This window comes from Pecten maximus, chromosome 16 (assembly GCF_902652985.1).
Source record: "Pecten maximus chromosome 16, xPecMax1.1, whole genome shotgun sequence".
Lineage (NCBI taxonomy): Eukaryota > Metazoa > Mollusca > Bivalvia > Pectinida > Pectinidae > Pecten > Pecten maximus.
This window is the reverse complement of record NC_047030.1, coordinates 14,440,179-14,462,883: the sequence shown is the minus strand read 5'-3', so window position 1 is coordinate 14,462,883 and position 22,705 is coordinate 14,440,179. Positions and strand designations below refer to the sequence as shown.

General features: G+C 37.6%; 2 protein-coding genes across 2 annotated transcripts in view; both read left to right on the top strand.

The window, feature by feature from the left end:
- Positions 1-14,939, top strand: part of LOC117345001 (beta,beta-carotene 15,15'-dioxygenase-like) — a 35,276-nt gene extending 20,337 nt beyond the window's left edge. Inside the window, 7 exon segments of the mRNA XM_033907917.1 lie at positions 17-216; positions 6,465-6,576; positions 7,604-7,761; positions 9,608-9,713; positions 12,248-12,342; positions 13,051-13,162; positions 14,065-14,939. Of these exon segments, the coding sequence (XP_033763808.1) occupies positions 17-216; positions 6,465-6,576; positions 7,604-7,761; positions 9,608-9,713; positions 12,248-12,342; positions 13,051-13,162; positions 14,065-14,231 (950 nt within the window). The 3' untranslated portion in view covers positions 14,232-14,939.
- Positions 14,940-21,931: 6,992 nt separating this feature from the next.
- The window catches only part of LOC117344883 (eukaryotic translation initiation factor 5A-1-like), a 14,457-nt gene continuing 13,683 nt past the window's right edge, over positions 21,932-22,705 (top strand). The window contains exon 1 of the mRNA XM_033907750.1: positions 21,932-22,064. Coding sequence (XP_033763641.1) covers positions 22,030-22,064 — 35 coding nt within the window. The 5' untranslated portion in view covers positions 21,932-22,029. The remainder of the gene's footprint in view (positions 22,065-22,705) is intronic.

The window sequence follows — 22,705 nt, the reverse complement described above, 5'->3', positions numbered from 1 at the left end:
ATCTATGGATTTCCAGATTTTAAAGATTCCAAAGTTGTGGCCTCTGTAAAGTCGAGATGGAAGATGAACCCTGGCTACTATCACAGTTTTGCTGTCACTGAAAACTACTATGTGTTTTTGGAACAACCTTTAGTGGCTAATGTCTTCAAGATTCTCACTTCCCGGATCCGTGGGAAGAGATTACCAGACTGCCTTGATTATTGGCCAAATGAGAAGGTAGGTGTCATTTTGATATACAGATGTACGTACATTGTAGTCAGACATAATTGAACATGTTTGTTACCCTCTATGCTGCACTTAAATTAATAAACAACCAGCAACAACTGTTCTAAGTATAAATGTTGAGTATTAGTTATAAGTATTCTACAGACATTGGTAACACGTATGGCCTGAGTATCGAGCTTACACGTTACCCCTTCCAAGGCCACACCAGGACTGCCTCTGTCAGGGCCTGTTCACCAGTCTAAACATACATAGCAATTATAATGATTAAAATGACATGGATGGGATGCCAGCTAATGAGATACTGTGATAAGGGTCCGGCCACATCAGCATTGGACACTTGACATCCGTTGTAACTCAATTTAGCTGTCTGATACGGTACTGGCAGGGATCGCCAGACTCTGGTGGTCAAAGATAACACCTGACCATGTAATTGACCCTGAGGTCAATTTCTCCCTATTAACATCCCCCTGCCTAAGAAAACTTTTACGGTCTAAAAGTTAATGAGATGATACTGCTCATGATACTCAGGCTGAGATAATATATACAATGTACACAAACACTGCATAACGCTTAATTGACCATTAATAAATCACTGGTCATAAACGATGTCCAGTATATACACAGTTTCCATAGCTTCAGATCTAGCTATTACTTTAAATTCCTTAGCATGGAATTAATCCAGAAATTAAGTACTTCCACAGAAAAAATGGTTACTCCAAAGAATTAAACCAGTCATTTCACTAAATTCCAAACGGGATATGTTCTCTGATCCATTTTACTTCACACGTGTTCATATCAAGGATCTGGTACATTTAAGTGCAGTTTTAAAATATCAACGACACTTCACAGTTTGTTTACCAATACTATATAGACAGTATCTATTCAACTCGAGACAATCCATCTGCATTGGCATTGTCCTGGCCACGTCGGTACTCTATAGTGTAATGAAACTGCTGTAGAGCAAGGGCCCATCTCAAAAGTCTCTGGTTCTTTTGCTTGGTCCTGTCAAGCCATTTCAAAGGATTGTGGTCTGTTTGGATTGTAAACTTTACTCCACTGATATAATAGGCAAAAGACTCTACACTCCATACGATAGCCAAACATTCTTTCTCTATTGTAGAATAATTTTGTTCTCGTGGTAACAGTTTCCTGCTGATGTAGGCAATAGGATGTTCCTCATCATCAATTACCTGACTAAGCACAGCTCCAATAGCTACGTTGCTAGCATCTGTCTGTATAGTAAAGGGTTCATTGAAGTCCGGATTTGCTAGTACCGGTGCCCTTGTCATTTCGTCCTTCAGGTCATTGAATGCCTTCACACTGTCATCTGTCCATTGGATTTGTCTCGGACGATCTTTTCTAATCAGATTTGTCAATGGAGCAGCTAGCTTGGCATAATTTTTGACGAAACGTCGGTAGTACCCTGTCATACCGAGAAATGATCTAATCCCTTTTTTCGTTAGTGGAAGGGGGAAATCAACCATTGCTTGAACCTTCCGGTTATCTGGTTTGAGCTTTCCTTTCCCTACCACATGTCCCAGACAGTATAGTTCCTCTTCACCAAACTGACATTTTGAAGGCTTTACTGTTAGCCCACTGTCTCTGAGTCGATCAAAAACAGTCTTGATGTGTAACAAGTGGTCCTCCCACGTGTCACTATATACCACTATGTCATCAAAATAGGCGACAACATGTTCTACTCCTGCTAATAGTCTGTCCATCATCCGTGCAAATGTAGCAGGTGCTGTTTTCATTCCAAAAGGCATCACCTTGAATTGGTACTGCCCAAATTCTGTCACAAATGCAGACTTCTCTTGTGAATCCTGTGACAAAGGTATTTGCCAATATCCCTTTGCTAGATCCATTGTGCTGAGATATTGCGCTTTACCCAGCTTCTCAAATATCTCATCTACCCGAGGTATTGGATATCCATCACAAAGTGTTACGTCGTTCAGCCTTCTGTAATCCACACATAGGCGAGTAGTGGTGTCCTTCTTTTCCACCAAGACTATTGGAGATGAGTAAGGGCTGAATGAGGGTGTTATGTAACCGCGATCCAACATATCATCCAACATTCTCTTAACATCCTGTTTCTTTGCTTGAGGAATTTGATATGGCTGCTGTCTTATTGGTTTTTCAGACGTTGTTCTCAGGCTGTGTGTAACTAATGATGTCCTACCTGGATTTGGATTGATGACGTCACTATATTCCTCACGAAGTTGGCGTATCTCCTGACGTTGTGATTGGTTTAAATTCTTACCAAGCTTAACATCCAGCGTATCCTCAATTGTTGGGTTGGAACCATCAAAGTCAGAGTCAGCCAGGTCACATTTCTGGACAAACATGACATTCTGTACAGCCTTGTTGTACTTGCGTAACAAGTTGATGTGATAAACAACTCGCTTTCGACGTCCACCGACATTGACCTCGTAATTAACGTCATTTACTTTCCTTACGACCCTGTATGGTCCTTTCCACTGCGCTACCATTTTTGAACTGTCCGATGGTAATAATAATAATACCTCATCACCCGGTCTTAGTTCCCGTACGGTTGCGTTCCTATCGTACCACTGTTTTGTCTTCTGACGCTTGATTGTCAGATTTTCAAGCACTGTTTCTCTTATTGATGCGAGCCTTTCTCGCATTTGAACAATGTGATCAATGACAGATTTCTTTAGCTCACCTTCTCCTGTCATGGCTTGCTCTAAAATCTGTAATGGTCCTCTGACTGGCCATCCGTACATCATTTCAAATGGCGAAAAACCTGTTTTTTCATGGGGTACCTCCCTATAAGCAAACAATGCATATGGCAACAGCTCGTCCCATGCTTCATTGTTTGACGTGCAGAGCTTTTTTAACACAGCTTTGAGAGTTGCGTTAAATCTCTCTACCTTTCCGTTAGCTTGTGGATGATATGGTGTCGTTGTTATGCCTTTGATTCCCATCACACGGTAGAGTTCTTGAATCATTTTTGAGGTGAAGTTAGTGCCCTGGTCTGTAAGAATAACACGTGGCACGCCCACCCTACTGAATAATTCCACCAATGTGTCTGCTATGGTTTGTGCATCAACATTCTTTAACGCAAAGGCCTCTGGGTATCTTGTTGCGTCATCCATTATAGTTAGAATGAATCTATTACCTTTCTTTGTTCAAGACAATGGTCCTACCACGTCCATGGATATTTTGTAGAAAGGCTCTCTGATGATTGGCGGTTGTCCTAACGGAGCTTTTTCATCCCCACGTCTTCTTGCCGTCTTTTGACATATCTCACAAGTACTACAATACTCCTGTATGTCCTTGAAAACACCTGGCCAATAGAATGATCTCAACACTCTCTCCTTGGTCTTTTCTGTCCCCAAATGACCTGCCAATGGTCTGTCGTGTCCCAATTTAATCACATTGAGACGTAGTGCCTCAGGTAGCACTACCTGAATTCCACGGTGAATTCCATCTCTGGACTCCCATTTCCTTCTGAGAATACCATTCTCCCAGTACAGGGCATTACTGTCGTCCTGTACAACTTCTACAGACTTTGCTGCTTTTCTACGAATGTTAGCTAGAGTTGGATCTTCCTGTTGAAGCTTACTAAGCACTTCAGCATTCACTGCAGAAAGTTCAAGTGGTTCGGTATCCATAGTGACGCTATCTGTATCTTCCTCATTGACAGATACAGTCTCACTGATGTTGTCAGTGTCCACACCAACATCATCGCCATTGTCCAGGTCAGCCTCATGATCACTAACCTGTCCATCATCACTCTCATCACCGACATCCACATGGTCTCCCTCAATGTCCACATCAAGGTCCAGTCCAACTTTAACACCACACTCATTTTCCTTGACCACAGCTACCTTATCAGCAGCAATGTTACTACGGTGTTGAGCACGCGTAATAACATTAACAGACTTAGACTGTCTCTCTATGATGTCTACCCCCAACAGGGCTTCAGCGACAAGATCAGGCACTAATCCGACCTGTGCATGTCCCTTGTAATATGGCGTGTCCATATCAACTATAGCCAACTTGGCTGAAAACGGCTGTCCAGTCGCTGTACACAGAGTCTCCCGCTGACCCTTCAATACACAACTGGGGTCCACTAGGTCTTCCCGAATCAAGGTTATAGCTGACCCAGTGTCTTTTACAAAACAGATATCACGGCCGTTGACTTCTCCTGGAATATGGATAAGTCCTCCCGTATACTGCCTCACTAAAAATCCCGCAAGATTCTTTCCTTCCTTGTTTTTCGGACATTTTTTTGCAAAGTGTCCATATTTATTACAGTTGTAGCACTGTACGTTTCTCATTTGATCCACAGATCTTTCTTTTCTCTGATCTTTGTCAGTGTGTGAATATTTCCCATTGGAACTCTTACCGTGAGTTTGTTTGCTTACATTCCTCTCTGGCAGAATATAATCCTCAGCGGCCTCTACCACACTGCTTGATCCTTTATTCCGTCGTATCCACTGTGCTTGGGACGCTGGCAATGCACTAAGAAAATACTCCTCCTTAAATTTATCCATGGTATCCTCTACCGAATCCAAAAATCTAACAAGATATTGTTCGATCCTGGCCATCAGTCCTCTGTGTGTCTCCTGATGTTCCTTTTGTGCCGACTGCAACAACTTAAAATATTGGTAGGGTCTTTTCCCGTACCTTTCCGTTAGAGCTTTACTTAGTTCCTTAAAGGATCCATGTGCTTGAATAGCCACAGCTCTAGCCTCACCTGTTAACAAGGTTCTAAGTTGAAGCATTTTGACCTCCTCTGTCCATCCTGCCTGTGATGATAGTGCAGAAAACTCGGATAAGAATGTCACAATATCTTCATTGCCTTCATGATTGTATGGTTGTAGCTTAAGTCTAAATGGCACAGAGTTGTGTTTTGTGTCATTTTGCTCACTGTGAAGTTTTGCTTTCTCTATCTCTAACTCTAACTCCTTAAGTTTCCTTTGATGGTCTCGTTCTTTTTCCTCAGCTTCCATTTTCATCTTTTCCCTCTCTAGATTTATAAGTTCTTTTTGTCTTTCTTCCTCTCTTTGGCGTTCTTTTTCATCTGCATCCAGTTTAAACTTTTCCATTTGGAGTTTTTCTCTTTCCAATTCCGCTTGAATTTCAAGTCGTTTCATTTCTAGTTTTGTCTGTGCTGCCGTCATTTTAGCAGTTTCTGTTTCTTCAGTAGCCGACATTTTCAGTTCTTACACGAGCGTTATCCCTTTGATAACGGAGTCCTTCTCGTTAAGATAATCCTTAACCGCTGCCACCAGAATATGTTACCCTCTATGCTGCACTTAAATTAATAAACAACCAGCAACAACTGTTCTAAGTATAAATGTTGAGTATTAGTTATAAGTATTCTACAGACATTGGTAACACGTATGGCCTGAGTATCGAGCTTACACGTTACCCCTTCCAAGGCCACACCAGGACTGCCTCTGTCAGGGCCTGTTCACCAGTCTAAACATACATAGCAGTTATAATGATTAAAATGACATGGATGGGATGCCAGCTAATGAGATACTGTGATAAGGGTCCGGCCACATCAGCATTGGACACTTGACATCCGTTGTAACTCAATTTAGCTGTCTGATACGGTACTGGCAGGGATCGCCAGACTCTGGTGGTCAAAGATAACACCTGACCATGTAATTGACCCTGAGGTCAATTTCTCCCTATTAACAATGTTATAATAACATAATAAACAATGTCATCAAATCAATTTCTTCTTCTTCTTCTTCTTCTTCTTTTTGGGTGATTATTGTGTGATGACTGCAAAGGCTACGTAGGGGGTATATATGCCTTGAAGTCCTCAAGTGTATTGCAGTGTACTGCTGCTACAGGAAGGAGATATGTATGAATGAGTGTGTGTATGCCTGTCTAGTTCAGTAATGTACAAGGAATCCCCTACTTTAGCAACATCTGGTTTACAGATATGAGGAACAGCATAGCAATGAGATGATGCCATCTTTGATTTCAGAGTTTCTTTTTGCTGTTTCTCTAAAAGTAATGAGTTGTTCTTTATAATATTTTGAACAGGTTTGTCTTAATTAGGTCCTAGTTCTGCAATTATATTACTTTTTTTGAAGATATGAAAAATAGCATTTACCTGCCATTGAATTAATTTTCGGCATGGGTTTATTGCATTGATGTTAAAGCAAAGTATTACATTACTTGTATATCAAAGGCATACACCTGGTAATTTCCTATTTAGTTGGGGACTTATCTCCTGAATTTTCTTGTTCCAGGTAATCTTCCACATAATTGACAAGGCCACAGGAGAGCAGGTTAACAAATCGTTTGTTTACCAGTCGGATGCCTTTTTCACATTTCACCATGTAAACGCCTATGAAGATGGAGGTATGACACATCTCTTTTACCATTCTGTTATAATCAATTTTTCTTTGTTTTCATGGTAAATACTCAAATGTGATTGGTCGAAAAAAATTCTTTGAAAGAAATTCCGAGAATGGCGCGAAAAATGTGACGTCACAATACGACAATTGACGTTGCGTATTGATTTGAGAAAAAGAATCCCATTTAAAACCAATAAAATTGTACATAAAACATGTTTTAAATTAGAAAATCATTTTCAAAAATTAATTATAAGCGTTGATGTCAATTATTTTTTAGTTTCATTGGGGTATGACACAAATTTTGTTTGCAAACTTCTGTAAGAATCCGCTATGCAGATTCATACAGTTTGCAAACAAAATTTGTTTCATACCCCGATGAAACTAAAAAAAAATGACATCAATGCTTAACTAAACTACAGATACAAATATGTAATCATATTTTACCTAAAAAATACCCCCCCCCCCCCCCCCTCACTCTTTTAGTGAAAAATATTGACCAAAAATGTAATAGCATGCTCTCTGACAGCTAAAATCTATTAGGATTTTGTTCTGCAATTCCTTAACTTTCTTTACTATTCTTTACTAACTTTTCGACATTCAGTTATGTTATGCTCACAGCTTATCAATCAACCCTCGCAGAACTTTTAAAAAGCCTGGTATATCAGTGATCCTGCCTATATAACTAGGGCCACAAACTGATCCCATTCCCAGTGCATTTTAGCATTATTTTTCTCCAGAAGAAATTAAAAATTCTCAATTTTGTCCATAGATTAAAACTTATTGAAAAATACAGAAAATATACTGGCAAATATTTCACAAAATAGATTAGGAAAGGGAAAGTCAATGTTCCAAGTCAGTGTGTGCAATAATGTAAAATTAGAATTTATGCTGTATTATAAAACTAGTAAGCATGAAAACAATTATTTACCCCAATTTGATCAGTTGGATTTCCCCATAATATCAAGAGAAAACACTGACTGTATATGTGTAGTTAGTTGTATACAGTGTATATACATATCTTTTGTGTGTAGGGTCATTGGTTCTGGACATGTGTACATACACTGATGCCCAAGTAATCAACAAGGTGTATATGAAGGATTTCAACGAGGAAAACATTGATGATACACTGAGGGATTTACCCATGGCTATGCTGAGTCGCTTTGTCCTACCACTTAATGTTACAGAACAAGTAGGTACATAGTTACTGTGGTCATATCATCACTACTGTTACCATCAGAGGATAATGTTTGTGTAAAAGCATGCGCGTCAAGGTAGTGTTTCCGTGTAAAATCATATGTCAAGTTAGTGTTTCTGTGTAAAATCATGCGTCAAGGTAGTGTTTCTGTGTAAAATCATGCGTCAAGGTAGTGTTTCTGTGTAAAATCATGTCAAGGTAGTGTTTCTGTGTAAAATCACGCGACAAGGTAGTGTTTCTGTGTAAAATCATGCGTCAAGGTAGTGTTTCTGTGTAAAATCATGCGTCAAGGTAGTGTTTCTGTGTAAAATCATGCGTCAAGATACTGTTTCTGTGTAAATTCACGTGACAAGGTAATATTTCTGTGTAAAATCACGTCAAGGTAGTGTTTCTGTGTAAAATCATGCGTCAAGGTAATGTTTCTGTGTAAAATCACGTGTCAAAATAATGTTTCTGTGTAAAATCACGTGTCAAAGTAATGTTTCTGTGTAAAATCACACGTCACTAAAATGTTTCTGTGTAAAATCACACGTCAATAAAAGGATTCTGTGTAAAAGCACTTGTCAAGGTAGCGTTTCTGTGTAAAATCATGTGTCAAGGTAGTGTTTCTGTGTAAAATCATGTGTCAAGGTAGTGTTTCTGTGTAAAATCATGTGTCAAGGTAATATTTCTGTGTAAAATCATGTGTCAAGGTAGTGTTTCTGTGTAAAATCATGTGTCAAGGTAATATTTCTGTGTAAAATCACGTCAAGGTAGTGTTTCTGTGTAAAATCATGCGTCAAGGTAATGTTTCTGTGTAAAATCACGTGTCAAAATAATGTTTCTGTGTAAAATCACGTGTCAAGGTAATGTTTCTGTGTAAAATCACACGTCACTAAAATGTTTCTGTGTAAAATCACACGTCAATAAAAGGATTCTGTGTAAAAGCACTTGTCAAGGTAGCGTTTCTGTGTAAAATCATGTGTCAAGGTAGTGTTTCTGTGTAAAATCACTTGTCAAGGTAGTGTTTCCGTGTAAAATCATGCGTCAAGGTAGTGTTTCTGTGTAAAATCATGCGTCAAGGTAGTGTTTCTGTGTAAAATCATGTGTCAAGGTAGTGTTTCTGTGTAAAATCATGTGTCAAGGTAGTGTTTCTGTAAAATCATGCATCAAGGTAGTGTTTCTGTGTAAAATCATGTGTCAAGGTAGTGTTTCTTTGTAAAATCATGTGTCAAGGTAGTGTTTCTGTGTAAAATCATGCGTCAAGGTAGTGTTTCTTTGTAAAATCATGTGTCAAGGTAGTGTTTCTGTGTAAAATCACGTGCAAGGTAATATTTCTGTGTAAAATCACGTCAAGGTAATGTTTCTGTGTAAAAATCACGTGTCAAAGTAATGTTTCTGTGTAAAATCATGTGTCAAAATAATGTTTCTGTGTAAAATCACATGTCAATAAAAGGATTCTGTGTAAAATCACTTGTCAAGGTAGTGTTTCTGTGTAAAATCACTTGTCAAGGTAGTGTTTCTGTGTAAAATCACTTGTCAAGGTAGTGTTTCTGTTAAATCACGCAACAAGGTAGTGTTTCTGTGTAAAATCATGCGTCAAGGTAGTGTTTCTGTGTAAAATTATGTGTCAAGGTAGTGTTTCTGTGTAAAATCACTTGTCAGGGTAGTGTTTCTGTGTAAAATCATGCGTCAAGGTAATGTTTCTGTGTAAAATCACGTGTCAAGGTAGTGTTTCTGTGTAAAATCACTAGTTTTTACATTTGAAATATTTAGGTCTTTTTTGTTAAGTAGGTAAAAAGCCAGTCAAATTGTTAATGACAATTTTTAGTTTTTGTTAATGACTATATTTTATTTTCAGACCCCATGTAACAAGAACTTGATCGAGATGTCTGGGTGTGATGCGACAGCTGTCAAGACAACAGACACCACAGTAGACTGTACACCAGACACTATATATGATAAAGGTAAATGTCTTCTAATGGTGACCAGGAAGTAAATCAGAAAAGTTTTGGTATGGAAGTTCCAAATGAGTTAAGTCCCCTAGAACTCAGATAACATAAAGCCTGGTATATAATGAGTAACCTCCCCTGTCTGATTTTTAACTTCAAAGTTACTTCCCCTGTGTGGTATTGAAGGTTTAAGTTACTTCCCCTGTTAGGTATAGAAGGTTTAAGTTACTTCCCCTGTCTGGTAAAGACGTTTAAAGTTACTTTCCCTGTCTGGTATATAAGTTACTTTCCCTGTCTGGTATATAAGTTACTTCCCCTGTCTGGTAAAGAAGATAAAGTTACTTCCCCTGTCTGGTAAAGAAGATAAAGTTACTTCCATAAAAGATTAAAGTTACTTCCCCTGTTAGGTATAGAAGGTTAAAGTTACTTCCCCTGTGTGGTATAGAAGGTAAAGTTACTTCCCCTGTCTGGTATAGAAGGTTTAAGTTACTTCCCCTGTCTGGTAAAGACGTTTAAAGTTACTTTCCCTGTCTGGTATATAAGTTACTTCCCCTGTATGGTAAAGAAGATAAAGTTACTTCCCCTGTCTGGTATAGAAGGTTAAAGTTACTTCCCCTGTCTGGTATATAAGTTACTTCCCCTGTCTGGTATAGAAGGTTAAAGTTACTTCCCCTGTCTGGTATAGAAGGTTAAATTACTTCCCCTGTCTGGTATAGAAGTTACTTCCCCTGTCTGGTATAGAAGTTACTTCCCCTGTCTGGTATAGAAGGTTAAAATTACTTCCCCTGTCTGGTATAGAAGGTTAAAATTACTTCCCCTGTCTGGTATAGAAGGTTAAAGTTACTTCCCCTGTCTGGTATAGAAGGTTAAATTACTTCCCCTGTCTGGTATAGAAGTTACTTCCCCTGTCTGGTATAGAAGTTACTTCCCCTGTCTGGTATAGAAGGTTAAAATTACTTCCCCTGTCTGGTATAGAAGGTTAAAATTACTTCCCCTGTCTGGTATAGAAGGTTAAAGTTACTTCCCCTGTCTGGTATATAAGTTACTTCCCCTGTCTGGTATATAAGTTACTTTCCCTGTCTGGTATATAAGTTACTTCCCCTGTCTGGTATAGAAGGTTAAAATTACTTCCCCTGTCTGGTATAGAAGGTTAAAGTTACTTCCCCTGTCTGGTATATAAGTTACTTCCCCTGTCTGGTATATAAGATACTTTCCCTGTCTGGTATATAAGTTACTTTCCCTGTCTGGTATATAAGTTACTTCCCCTGTCTGGTTAAGAAGATAAAGTTACTTCCCCTGTCTGGTATAGAAGGTTTAAGTTACTTCCCCTGTCTGGTATAGAAGGTTTAAGTTACTTCCCCTGTCTGGTATAGAAGGTTTAAGTTACCTCCCCTGTCTGGTATAGAAGGTTTAAGTTACTTCCCCTGTCTGGTAGAGAAGATTAAAGTTACCTCCCCTGTCTGGTATAGAAAGTTTAAGTTACTTCCCCTGTCTGGTATAGAAGGTTTAAGTTACCTCCCCTGTCTGGTATAGAAGGTTTAAGTTACTTCCCCTGTCTGGTATAGAAGGTTTAAGTTACCTCCCCTGTCTGGTATAGAAGGTTTAAGTTACTTCCCCTGTCTGGTAGAGAAGATTAAAGTTACCTCCCCTGTCTGGTATAGAAGGTTTAAGTTACTTCCCCTGTCTGGTATAGAAGGTTTAAGTTACTTCCTCTGTCTGGTATAGAAGATTAAAGTTACTTCCCCTGTCTGGTATAGAAGGTTTAAGTTACCTCCCCTGTCTGGTATAGCAGGTTAAAGTGAATTTGTTAACAAACATACCTTGACCACCGATTTGATATGCAATTATTTTATGTGATAGGAGAAAACATAATCATTCCCTACCTAGGGAGTCTGACAAAGAAATCTCAACCTTGGAGAGTTTCATGAATGTCCAACCCATGGCAAGCCTCGGGTTGGACATCCATAAATTCCTCCTTGAAAGGTTGAGATTTCTTTGGCACACCCCAAGCCAGGGAAAGATTCTATTATACTTCCTCTGTTTGGTATTTCAGATTGAAGTTTCTTTCCATATCTGACAGTGAAGATTACAGTAAAATCTTTGAAGTGTTATGGTTCATGCATTTGAACTGTAATTTTCTATGTTAATTATTGAAGTACCAGATGGACATAATATCCCCATTTCCAAAGCATACATATGGTCATAATCTGTATCACTTAGGTATGGCGATAAAGGACTTAAAGGATTTAAATAATAGATAATCCTCTAGTATTCCTGATATAGACACAAACATTTTACACAATAAAATCTAAAACTAAATCAATTTGATGTACATAGTTAATGAAGTAAGTTGAAGGTCAATAGAGATTTCATTCTATGTCCTTGATAAGGACTATCGGTTTGTTATTAATTATGTATGTTATCTGTTCATATAGAGAGGCACCAGTAACTTGATAAGGATTTAATTGACTGTTACAGACGCTTGTCAAAAAATTACTTGTAGTTTATTCTATCATGTTTATTATTATATATTGAACTTTTTTTTCCAGGATTTGAACTCCCGACTGTGAACTACGATCTCTACAACGGAAGAAAATATCGTTACAGCTACGGATTCAGCATACAAAGTGGAAAAGTCATTGCAGTATGTACAGTAGTTTTGTATCATCAGTTAGTACCAAAATCTGAATCACTTAGTTTCCTTATACAAATGACCTTGACCTACTCTAATGATAACAAAGGCCAATCAAATGAATTATTAAAAGTGGTTAAGTGGTACTAGGACAGAGCACTTGCATTTCACCAAGACAAACAACAATATATTTCTACAGTTACTTGTGTACCTACACATGCCAGGAGCATGAGGCCACAGGTCAACTTTAACTTCTGTCCTTGCCTTCATCATGGACTAGAAACATTTTATTCCATGTTTTAATAGATAAGGCTAGGGCTTTGACATTTAGGCACTAGGCTGCTACTATGCTACTTGCCTTGGCCAGGCTCCAGGTCACGGAGGCCATTGGAGTATAACATATACTAGGCTCTACATATGTTTTATATTAAAAGATTTCTTTTTTTAAATGTTTCAAGATTTTGCAATTCTGTCTGATCTTTAAATTTTGCAGTAATTATGAAAAGGACTATAAAAAATAGTTTCCTCTCTTTGAGTATGCTTTCAAGGATTTGAATTTGACCTGTTAGTCCTGCGACGATAATAGGATGAGCTTATTATGTTGTAATTGATATAATGTATATTATATAAATCACGAACAGACTATCGGTTCATGAGAACGTTTGATCTGGTTGCCAAATGCCAGTAAAGGTTGTGATAATTTGTCCTTTTACTTGGCAGTTGGTGAAGGTTGACATTGTCAATAAAACCTCTCTCCAGTGGGACAGTCCAGGATGCATGCCAACAGAGCCTATCTTTGTAGCAGATCCGAATGGAACTGAGGAAGATGACGGTAAGCTTTGTGTATTGTTAAAAAGGGACAGTTGTGAAGGGAAATGAGACAGATTGCTTGAAAATCACAGACAATTTATCATTTTACAAAATGTAGAAATAATCTGCTCAAGATTTCTCTTGAGTAAGTATATGATCACTCTTCCATTCTGCATGTGTAGTACACACTCTGTTCTTCAAGTTTAAGCCATGCTATGAATCAAATAAAAATACATGTTTGTATCATCAAATGTTAAAATTGGTCCTTGCACCAAAGTCTCAAGTTGTGAATTGAGACTGAAGGGGAAATCAAGATGGCCAACAGGAACCAGATTTTGAAAGTTGAAGTTTGTTTGCACTTTTTTTCAGAAATGTTGAATAGAAGTTTCTGAAATTAGAAGTGTAAATCCTCTATGTAGCCTAGTTTAAAAAAAATACATTTAAGAACTGATTGGAGACCAAGATGGATGGCTGATCGGAAGCCATCTTGTGTTTGAGAGTTATAAGTTTTTAGAAATTACTAAAGGGATCTTTAAAAAGTTGAACATGTTTGCTCCCATTTGTCCCTTTGGAGGATATTAAAGACATTTTAAATCAAGATGCCTGGATAACAGTGATTCTGGGAAAGTTACTGAAGTGATTTTTCTCAACTTTCCCATGATTTTTCCAAATTGTTCAAATTTGTGTATTATGTGTTTTTAGACTGATCAGAATCCATGATAACTCACTTATTAAGTACAGGTATAATTTTTCTCAAATTTCACAGGTAGTATGTTCCCAAGAATCAATAGTTATATTGCATGAGGTTAATGATCAATTGATGTAATAATTTTTTTTTTAAATGAGGAGCTAGGGAAGGAAAGGTGTGTAGGAGGCTGATATTAATGTTAAGACAAATTTTAAATGAGAATTTTGATATTACAGGTGTTGTATTGTCAGCAGTGTGTACTACGTCAGAGGACCAGGATCCTTTCCTGTTGGTTCTGGATGGGAAAACCTTTACAGAGGTGGCCAGAGCACGATTCCCTGGTGTCCAAATTAACAGAGATCTTCATGGATTTTTCAGAAAGGCTGTAGATTGTCGGATGTAGGGGTTTGTGTGAAAATATCATAAATGGGTGTAAAATCAATCGCAAAAGAGTGACCACTTTAATGATTGCTGTAACTATTAGGAATCAATACTAATCATATTTACAACTTTGATTGACCAAGTATTACTTACTTGGTTTGATAAGTACCATTTACAAGGCTAACACTATATCACTAACAAGGTGTGGCCCTGAGTCAACATTAAAAGGCTTTGTACTGAGTCAACATTAAAAGGCTTTGTACTGAGTCAACATTAAAAGGCTTTGTACAGAGTCAACATTAAAGGTCTATGTACTGAGTCAACATTAAAAGGCTTTGTACTGAGTCAACATTAAAAGGCTTTGTACTGAGTCAACATTAAAAGGCTTTGTACTGAGTCAACATTAATGGTCTTTGTAATGCGTCATCATTACAAAGGCTTGGAACTGAGCCGTCATTAAAAAGGCTTTGCACGAGTCAAATCCAATTTTGGCTAAAAACATACTTTCAAGGGCCTACTGAAAGCCCTGCTGACCATAAGTCAATAATCTACTTATGTCAGATATTTTCACTGTAACGTTTAATTTTCTGATACAGAAAACCAGAGTTTCTAGTCCGATGCCATGATGCCATTGGTTGTGCCATTATGAAAAGTTCCTTTTAAGTATTTACAACACTTTATATATGTATAGAAAACATTTTTTATGTATAGTTTATATATATTACATGTATTTTTAGGTCATCTGACCCAAAGGGTCAGGATGACCTATAGTCATCGTGCTTCGTCCGTCGTCGTCCGCCGTCCGCCGTGCGCCGTGCGCCGTCCGTAAACTTTTTCTTTCAAAACGCTACTCCTCCTTAACGCTTGGGTGGATTACTTCCAAATTTGGTTTGAAGCATTATTGGGGGAGGGCAATCATATTTTATATAAATGAGGCTGGTCTGACCCCTGGGGCCAGAAGGGCGGGGCCCCAAAAAGGGAACTTAGGTGAATATTGCTATAAAATCCTACTCCTCCTTTACCCTTGGGTGGATTACAACTAAATTTGGTGTGAAACATCATTGGGGGAGGGCGGTCATATTTTATATAAATGAAGTTGGTGTGACCCCTGGGGCCTGAGGGGCGGGGCCCCAAAAGGGGAACTTTGATGAAATTTTGCTATAAAATCCTACTCCTCCTTAACCCTTTAGTGGATTTCAACCAGATATGTTGTGAAACATCATTTGGGGAGGGCGGTCATATTTTATATAAATGAGGCTGGTGTGACCACTAGGGCCTGAGGGGCGGGGCCCCAAATGGGGAACTTTGATGAAATTTTGCTATAAAATCCTACTCCTCCTTAACCCTTTAGTGGATTTCAACCAGATATGTTGTGAAACATCATTTGGGGAGGGCGGTCATATTTTATATAAATGAGGCTAGTGTGACCCCTGGGGCCTGAGGGGTGGGGCCCCAAATGGGGAACTTTGATGAAATTTTGCTATAAAATCCTACTCCTCCTTAACCCTTTAGTAGATTTCAACCAGATATGTTGTGAAACATCATTGGGGGAGGGTGGTCATATTTTATATAAATGAGGCTGGTGTGAGCCCTGGGGCCAGAGTGACGGGCCCAAAAAAGGGAACTTTGATGAAATTTTGCTATAAAATCCTACTCGTCCTTAACCCTTTGGTGGATTTCAACCAGATATTGTGTGAAACATCATTGGTGGAGGGTGGTCATATTTTATTAGGTCATCTGACCCAAAGGGTCAGGATGACCTATAGTCATCGTGCTTCGTCCGTCGTCGTCCGCCGTCCGCCGTGCGCCGTGCGCCGTCCGTAAACTTTTTCTTTCAAAACGCTACTCCTCCTTAACGCTTGGGTGGATTACTTCCAAATTTGGTTTGAAGCATCATTGGGGGAGGGCAATCATATTTTATATAAATGAGGCTGGTCTGACCCCTGGGGCCAGAAGGGCGGGGCCCCAAAAAGGGAACTTAGGTGAATATTGCTATAAAATCCTACTCCTCCTTTACCCTTGGGTGGATTACAACTAAATTTGGTGTGAAACATCATTGGGGGAGGGCGGTCATATTTTATATAAATGAAGTTGGTGTGACCCCTGGGGCCTGAGGGGCGGGGCCCCAAAAGGGGAACTTTGATGAAATTTTGCTATAAAATCCTACTCCTCCTTAACCCTTTAGTGGATTTCAACCAGATATGTTGTGAAACATCATTTGGGGAGGGCGGTCATATTTTATATAAATGAGGCTGGTGTGACCACTAGGGCCTGAGGGGCGGGGCCCCAAATGGGGAACTTTGATGAAATTTTGCTATAAAATCCTACTCCTCCTTAACCCTTTAGTGGATTTCAACCAGATATGTTGTGAAACATCATTTGGGGAGGGCGGTCATATTTTATATAAATGAGGCTAGTGTGACCCCTGGGGCCTGAGGGGTGGGGCCCCAAAAGGGAACTTTGATGAAATTTTGCTATAAAATCCTACTCCTCCTTAACCCTTTAGTAGATTTCAACCAGATATGTTGTGAAACATCATTGGGGGAGGGTGGTCATATTTTTTATAAATGAGGCTGGTGTGAGCCCTGGGGCCAGAGTGACTGGCCCAAAAAAGGGAACTTTGATGAAATTTTGCTATAAAATCCTACTCGTCCTTAACCCTTTGGTGGATTTCAACCAGATATTGTGTGAAACATCATTGGTGGAGGGTGGTCATATTTTATATAAATGAGGCTGGTGTGGCCCCTGGGGCCAGAGGGGCAGGGCCCCAAAAGGGGAACTTTGATGAAATTTTGCTATAAAATCCTACTCCTCCTAACACCCATAGTGAATTATTACCAAATTTGGTGTGAAACATCATTGGAGGAGGGTGGTCATATTTTATATAAATGAGGCTGGTTTGACCCCTAGGGCCAGAGGGGCGGGGCCCCAAAAGGGGAACTTTGGTGAATTTTTGCTATAAATCCTACTTCTCTCTAACCCTTGGGTGGATTAATACGAAATATGGTGTGAAACATCCTTTGGGAAGGGTGGTCATATTTTATATAAACGAGGCTAGTGTGACTGATGGGGCCTGAGGGGCAGGGCCCCAAAAGGGGAACTTTGGTGAATATTTGCTGTTAAATCCTAATCCTCCCTAACCTTTTGGTGGATTACAACCAAATTTGATGTGAAACATAGGTGACGGCAATCATATTTTTTAATGAGACAGGTTTGACCCCTGGGGAAAAAAAGATGGGGCAAAAGGAGCGCTTAGGTTAAACATTTCTTAAAAATGCAATTCCTCCTTAATGCCTGAATTGATTACAACCATATTTAGTATGAAACATCATTGGGGAAAGGCAATCCTATTGATATAAATGAGTCTTGTCTGACCCATTGGGACAGAGGGGCATGCCCCAAAAATGGGAACTTGGCTAAAATTTTGCTTTATGATGCTGCTCTTCCTGGACAAGCTAAATGGATAAAAACCAAATTTGATCTAAAACATAACTGGCTGCGATAAATAATTTATGGTAATAATGCTGGATTGGGGTGTGTGTCCCTGCTGTAAGTGTAAGTGTTTGTCAGATGACCGTTAAGGCCCATGGGCCTCTTGTTATCTTATGTATTGTGTCTCATAAATGGCAGTTATTTTTTTTGAACACTATGTCATTTAAGTTTCATCATTTTGTTATTTAATGTGCCTAACTTGCATCAGAAATAATTAGCAATATTTTATTTTTGTTTCTATTTTTCCAGATATTATACTGAAATCATTGCTCAACGATTTAGTATACGGGCCTTATTTATCTTTAACACCTCAGTTTCAAATCAAAATTTTACAACAGCAGTCACCTGACCATCAAACTCAAATATCTTGCCTGTTTTGGAAACATGACAAGCAATCACTTTGATTGTTCTTTATCGTAAAAATTAGTGTATTTAATGCTGCATTTTAATGTACATGTTTACATTTGCTTTTGTAGTGTTTAAAAGATACAATGAAATTGTTTTTTTTAAAACCAGTGTTATCATTACATGTACAAGTTTTACTTGTATTCATTGTGTGATTTTTAAACGTCAAAACACTGATTTTATAATAAAACTATTATAGCCTTTTGATTTCGGTGAACACACCATTTTACTGACCTGATAAATATCAACCTCTGATTAATCCTCAATCAATTTTTGTTCAGGTTAATAAAACCATGTATTGACAGAAATCAAAAGTCTATCATTGTATATTCATAATATATTCCATTTATTTCTATTTTGATTTCAAATTTTGTAATTCATTTAACCGTTGATAAGTCAATATTCTGCTTCAATTTCCATTCCTAAGTGATACACAGCTTTAGTTAACAGAGAAAGGCTTTACATCTATTTAAATTATTTACCAAAATATTTATTTAACATGTGTTTTTTGTTTTTATTGAAGTTGAAAAATGTACCAAAACAGTGATCATTTAAGGATATGTTACAAATGGTACATGTATAGAACACACGTTTACTGTACTAATATCATACAGAGTTAAGGTTCTTGATGATCAAAGGTTATTGTGGACAACCTCAGTTATAAGACCACCCCACTATTAAGACCACTATCACTCAGTTTCCCAGGTGGTCTTGATAGAGAGGTTTTAGTATATTCTGAAACTGGTCTAGAGTTTGGTCATATTTGGAATTATGACACTACCATGGTTATGATCCTATTTGTATATTGTTTTGTATTTTGTTGTTTTACATTTAATCTTGAGTCATTTAATTAGTATCTAGACCAGAGACATCAGCTACGCTGAATTTAAGAGAAATACTCGATGTTGGTAGAATATCTACATTTATTACATTTTTACCAGTGAAATATCAAAAATTATTCATTCTATAAAAGTGATATTTTTCACTAGTGAAAAATATCACTTTTGCTGATTTGACCAATCAAATTAATGATTAGAAAATACCAAAATAATTGACCAATCAGAAAGCCCGACATATATGTCAGCACCTGGACAGGGGAAACTACTTTTTTTGTTTACAAATTATCGCTGTAGGCCTAGTTAGCATACGGGGTAGGTTTTTCGTTGATAAAAAATGTAATAAACAGAATATCTAACAGTGTCTTCAGTAATACCAAATATATTTCACTCGTGTGGCTAATATTTTGATATTTTTCACTCGTGCTGCGCACTGGTGAAAAATATCAAAATATTAGCCCCACTCGTGAAATATATTTGGTATTACTGAAGACACTGTTAGATATCCTCTATTTATTTATAGGCATGACCACCTGTTGTCTACCAGTACTGGACATAACAACTGTTATAACTGTACTGCTTATTGTTCTACAGTGTACCTATAAAAACTAGTCATGGGAGATATGTATGTAGCTCTATAGGCATTTCTTTCATGTTATGTATACTTAGGTGGTAGATAGTGTACCAATATCGATATTTTTTTTTATTTCTGATGAACTGTTTTTCCACACGTGTGTCTTTTGTTCTAGATTGTACTGTCTAGTCTTCTGTTTATTTTGTTGTTTCGATTGCTGTCATTGTTGGGGACTATAAAGGAGATCCCAGACTTATGGATGTTATATACCAGGTAAGTCCTAATAAGGGGGATCCCAGACTTATAGATGTTATATACCAGGTAAGTCCTAATAAGGGAGATCCCAGACTTATAGATGTTATATACCAGGTAAGTCCTAATGAGGGGGATCCCGGACTTATAGATGTTATATACCAGGTAAGTCCTAATGAGGGGGATCCCAGACTTATAGATGTTATATACCAGGTAAGTCCTAATGAGGGGGATCCCGGACTTATAGATGTTATATACCAGGTAAGTCCTAATGAGGGGGATCCCAGACTTATAGATGTTATATACCAGGTAAGTCCTAATAAGGGGGATCCCGGACTTATAGATGTTATATACCAGGTAAGTCCTAATAAGGGAGATCCCAGACTTATAGATGTTATATACCAGGTAAGTCCTAATGAGGGGGATCCCAGACTTATAGATGTTATATACCAGGTAAGTCCTAATAAGGGGGATCCCAGACTTATAGATGTTATATACCAGGTAAGTCCTAATAAGGGGATCCCAGACTTATTAATGTTATATACCAGGTAAGTCCTAATAAGGGGGATCCCAGACTTATAGATGTTATATACCAGGTAAGTCCTAATAAGGGGGATCCCAGACTTATTAATGTTATATACCAGGTAAGTCCTAATAAGGGGGATCCCGGACTTATAGACCTAATATAAGTCCTAATAAGGGAGATCCTGGACTTATAGGCCCAATATAAGTCCTAATAAGGGGGATCCCGGACTTATTGACCTAATATAAGTCCTAATAAGGGAGATCCCGGATTATAGACCCAATATAAGTCCTAATAAGGGAGATCCCAGACTTATAAGCCTAAGATAAGTCCTAATATTAGATATCCCAGACTTATAGACCTAATATAAGTCCATGGGGAGATTTATGATGAGCCTGCACAATTAAGTCGTGGATATCACAGTTTTTACACAATTTGAAAATTATGAGTCAAATTGTTGAAATAATATTCTTATCAGATAGTAATTTTCTTTAGAAAATACCTCTAATACTATACAGTATATATATGGGGTTTTCACTGTATATTATATCATGTGTTTACACACTTGCATACATTGTTTACCGTTAAATATACATGTCGGAGTTAATTTGTGAATAAAACCTATATTTCTCCATGTCGTTGTATTATAATGTTGTACACTTCACATCATCGACATTTGTTTTCATACACGTGTTTTTAAAGCTGACCAGAGGCAGGTTCCTTTACTAATATAAGATGTTTTCTTTAAAAAATCTGTAATGGTTTCATGTGAAACAAATTCAAGTTGAAGAAGTAACGTCGACGAAACCGAGGCCAGGAATGTTAATTAAAATGTTCCTTGGGTGAAACTTCCAATGCGGTAAATAGGATTTGTTAACAAGACATGAGTAAATAAATTTAAAAGCATAACTTTATGTTTTTTTTCAAATTACGCGTTAGATTTATATTCTAACGCTTAACTGTATGTTTAACAACGATGTAGTGTGACACGGGAGACAACTCTTATCAAAAATATGAACTCGTTGCACAATCCACTGAAACTTGCCAAACGTCTCTTTGAATCCATCTTTAGCGAACGAACCAAGAGTTGCGTAGGTCATCAATAATGGATGAAATAACCATTGACATCATACATAGTTCAGAATTTACGGATGGAATGTTTTAAATTAGATTTTCATGAAAAGTAATTTGCGGTCAAATTTTATGAAGTGTCAATATTTATACTTCATTCTTTGAAATAATGAAAAAAAAATAACAATAAAAATATATTAATACCAAGAACAACAATAATTCCAACAATTTTTTGTAAAACACTGTTTTCCATGTAATAAAGATGTTATATCAATTAACACCCAGTATTATCTTAAGCTTTTGTCCACCTGTATAATCGTTCACTTCTGTTAAATATTATAATATTGGCATCTAAGTATCCACTTTGGAAATACTCAAGGATCTTTATTTTGTCATATATTCCGTCGATTGATCAATAATCATGATTATTATTGAAGTTATTTATAACAATTCATCAGGCAATGCTATGTTTCGGCACATGACTTTTCCATATGGCTATTAATAGAAGCCTACTAGAGTTTCAGGTGATTGTGCAATCAATAACTATATATATACACGGTGGTGGTTGCTGGGTCCAACACAAATCCTTTAGCTGTGATACAGGTTGTGTCGAAGTTTTCTGTGAATTTTTGATAATTTTTCCTCTGGAAATTTCTAAATAAACGCCATGAAGACCAAACAAAGACGCAACGACACCGAACAGTAAGTAATCGACTTGATTTATTTGAAATTTTATAATCCAGACTTTTATAATCCAAACTTTAAAATGTTTCTTTACATGGCCATGTCGCCTTAATCAATTAAAATGCCTTAAAAGAAAGTTATTTTTAGTTCAGAATAGTTTATTTTATACCAAAGTTATATATGTTAATTACACGAAATTAAAACTATAATTTCCGAAATATGTTAAGATAAATATTCTTTTGAATTCCACCTATAGAAATTTGGCCCCAGTTGACTTCAACTGCTACCGGACAATAAAACAGTATGAAAAAAAAAAAAAAAAAAACAACATATTTTCTAACGGTTGCGGATCTAGAGTCCAAACTTAGAGTCGACATGTTTGTTTCCAAATTACCTGCGGGATTTCTGATACACGGTTGAAAAATCCCCGGAATAACAGAATGTTGTTACAGATTATGTTTGATTAGCTACTTAAAATGTATTGGTCATTATGTTAGTTTGTCAAAATGGTATGTAAGATTTACATTCTACAGCCTGCAAACCCATACCAACGAACTCACGTATGATGACAATCTTTTGATTTTTTCCAGTGTTCAAGAATTTATAATTATTTCTAAAAGTTTTGAATGATTGTTTTTTTCTTGCCCAGCACATGCGGT